The sequence below is a fragment of the Loa loa genome (assembly GCF_000183805.2).
Source record: "Loa loa unplaced genomic scaffold supercont3.202, whole genome shotgun sequence".
Taxonomy (NCBI): domain Eukaryota; kingdom Metazoa; phylum Nematoda; class Chromadorea; order Rhabditida; family Onchocercidae; genus Loa; species Loa loa.
In genome coordinates this window covers 14,757-18,396 of record NW_018108382.1, presented here as the reverse complement: position 1 = coordinate 18,396, position 3,640 = coordinate 14,757, and the positions used below count along the sequence as shown (strand labels likewise).

Sequence of the window (3,640 nt, the reverse complement as noted above, 5' to 3'; positions counted from 1 at the left end):
TAATAATAATAATAATAATAATAATAATAATAATAATAATAATAATAATAATAATAATAATAATAATAATAATAATAATAATAATAATAATAATAATAATAATAATAATAATAATAATAATAATAATAATAATAATAATAATAATAATAATAATAATAATAATAATAATAATAATAATAATAATAATAATAATAATAATAATAATAATAATAATAATAATAATAATAATAATAATAATAATAATAATAATAATAATAATAATAATAATAATAATAATAATAATAATAATAATAATAATAATAATAATAATAATAATAATAATAATAATAATAATAATAATAATGATAACAATAGTAATAAAAATAATAATAAAAATAGTAATAATAATAATAGTCTTGAATGGTCTAAGTATTAATACTGATATGATTAATGTTTGTTACACAATATCGGTTGTCAAAAGGAATTTATGAAATATTTTTAATAGACTTATTCATATATATTAGAATTATCTAATTAGAATAATATTCACAATTATTTCAGAAATAAAAATGTGTAATAGTATCGAAAGGAAAGTAAAAGAAAATAAATTTTCTCTAAATCCTTTATATTAAATTAATTAAATGCTTAATGCAGTTCACTTCTTTTCTTATTCGTCCAAAAATTATTTCAGGAAAAAAGATTTCACGAAGAAACCAATGCGATGGGCTAAAATTACTAAGTTTTGGTTTATCATCCGTGCCGACTGTTGCCGAATGAAAAATGATTTAAATTTGATGAAGGTTGGATCAGATTCCCTTTACATTTAGCAAACTACGAATTCGTGAAAGCTAAAAGATATGCTCTTTTCAAATCTCTTTTTTTATATTCGTGCGTATTTAATTTTTTAAAATGTATTTAAAGTTAATTCACATCGAAATGACAGATATTAGAATTAATTCTAATTATGTTTAAAAATGATATAAACTGGAATTGTTTAAATTAAATTCTTAACGATACCTGCGTCTGCTATTACATGTCCAGATGTGCAGGGAAAAATATTTTCCACTTATTTGTTTCACTCAAAATTAATTTAAATCTTTTAATACCATTGCCGAATTCAATTTTAACTTTTCAAAACTAATTTGATGTCATTGACTCATCTTTGTTGATAAATTTACTGCTGATATTGCTTATAATATCCAACAGCAAGGAAATTTCAAGAATTAACTTCCAATGATATTTTTAAATGATCGGATTTTCAAAACAAGATTACTGTTTGTATATACTTTTCAGTTCTGGTCAATTTGAAATTGTTACATATTGTTCGACCTGATAATAAGGTGATATTAGAAGAACGTCAATCTTGACAAGTTTTACAACATTGCTTACTTATACAGCGACTCGCATTATGAGAAGATAACTGTATGAAATAAATTGAATTGTCAGTTTGAAGAAAAAACTTCTTTAAATTTTGAATTTCAGAAAAGAAGAAAGTATTACAAATTGTTGCAACAAAACCTGTATATTGGTGTAGAACAGAAATTGCATTTCACCTAGATTGACAAAAAATTAAGAAAAGAAATCATTTTATTTTATCAGAACCATTCCATCAACTAAGGAGATAATTGTTAATTGGCAATATTTCATTGGATATTTGATCAGTCATAAATAAAATGGCTTCTAGCTATAGTTATTCTGCAGGACTGAGTTATTTTCTCTAAATCTAACTATAAAAAATTCAGAAAATTTGAAATTTACAGCTTAACATCTCAGTGAATTACTTTGTGTTGTCATATCATTCTATTATCAGTTCATCTAGATCACTTATGGTTAAGCTTTCTAATTAAAACTCTTAATTATGAAGAACTAACAGAAAAATATAATCCAGAGTAATTCCACTTGTATTATTGTTATTAATTCGATTTATTTTCTTACCTATTGAAATTCTTAAATAAGAGGAACTAATAGGAAAGTATAATGAAACTAAGAGTAACAATATAGATAGTTTCAACAATTTGATTTGAATTCCCAAATTGCTTCAACTGCACTTTACATCATTCAAAACAAAAAATCATTAGAAAATTTTATAAATGAGAGTTCAAATTAATTAGTCATAAAATCTTTAGACATAACTAAATCTCTTCATCAATTTTTGCTCAAATTTAATTTCATCAAATTCCAAACTCTTCATGCGAATACTTAATTGTTTTGTAGAAAGATATTAGGTGAATTTAGTGGCAAAAATGATTTCAACTGTTAAATTTGATCCACGTTGAAATCTCAAAGTTAAAATAGCTAATAAATTGAAATATTTCCATTATGACTCTCTGATTCAAATAAACCGAAATATTTCCTTCTCAGCTTTTTGATATTCATATCTAAATCAGCTCAGTAATCATACAATATGTTAGTTTCCGAATAAAAGTATGACAACTGATTACACTCTGGTAAGATTAAGTTTTCAATTTCAAAATTTGAAACTTATAATCGTAATTTTTCCTCCAGTAATTAAGAATTCAAACTATAACGTTAAAGTTTTCCTTTATTATCACTTATCACTTTATCATATATATGAAAGCAAAGGCGAAGCGGCAAACGGATAGGATGAATAGAAATAAAACGGAAATAAGGCATGAAAAAAGAAGGAAGAAGAGGAAAATGTTGACAATGAAAGCATTTAGTTGATAAAAAGATTGCGACAAAATGAAATAAAGTAATTTTCCCGATTTTACGGAAAAAATGTGGCAACACTTATGATAGTATCGTAAAACTGTCACCATTTTTGGCAGACGTCAACAAAAATGATAGCTGAATAAAACTTGGCAAGAAAAAGAAAAGCAAAACATTGAATTGTTTAATCGAAAAAAAAAAAAAGAGAATTACCAAGGAAAAGAAAGAGTACGATTGTTTCATTTTATTTCATAGTATGAACAATTCTCTTTAATTTAACTATTTTTAAAAGATATTCTCACAAAAAAAAAAAATAAGTATTTGGTAGTGAAGAATTAATTGTGATACTTTTTGATGGCATTTAAATTGTATTTGCAGAATATTAATCATTGGTATGCCTGCATTAGCTTTATGATTAGTTACATTTCTTTTTTAATTACTTCTTAACTGGTTGAATTATTTTTATGATTGCTTAATTAAAAGACCTAATTAACCATTTCCAAAAGACATTTCTACAAAACAAAATTATTGTTTAATAGAGGAAAATCATTTTTAATGCTATTTGATATTATTTGCTTAATTAAATTAGCTTCATATGATAAAATAATCAGCAAAATATCTGTTATATACCAATTTGTTTGCTTTCTTCATTTTTATGCTCAAATTTTTCGAAGTTTAATATTGTTATCAGCTTAATCAAATTAGCTTCACGCAATATCAAATTATCAACACAATCAACCAAATCTGCAATTAATTAGATTATCGTTTTAATTAAATTTTTTCAAAACTTTTCTCTTTTCCTATTTCATTTTCATTTGAACAATTGCTGCAGCAACAGCGGCAGCAGCAACAGCAGTAGCAGTAATAGCAGCAGTAGCAGTACTAGCAGCAGTAGCAGTACTAGCAGCAGTAGCAATACTAGCAGCAGTAGCAGTAATAGCAGCAGTAGCAGCAGTACCAGCAGTACTAGCAGCAGTAGCAGTACTAGCAG

The 3,640-nt window shown here is 24.4% G+C and overlaps 1 protein-coding gene across 1 annotated transcript; it reads right to left on the bottom strand.

Annotated features, from left to right (window-relative positions):
* Positions 1-3,449: 3,449 nt before the first annotated feature.
* LOAG_18129 (hypothetical protein) lies at positions 3,450-3,633 on the bottom strand (the record flags this gene model as incomplete). Its single annotated transcript, XM_020450797.1, has 1 exon — positions 3,450-3,633. A coding segment is annotated over one exon (184 nt), but the record flags the coding sequence as incomplete, so codon positions are not given.
* Positions 3,634-3,640: the final 7 nt, after the last annotated feature.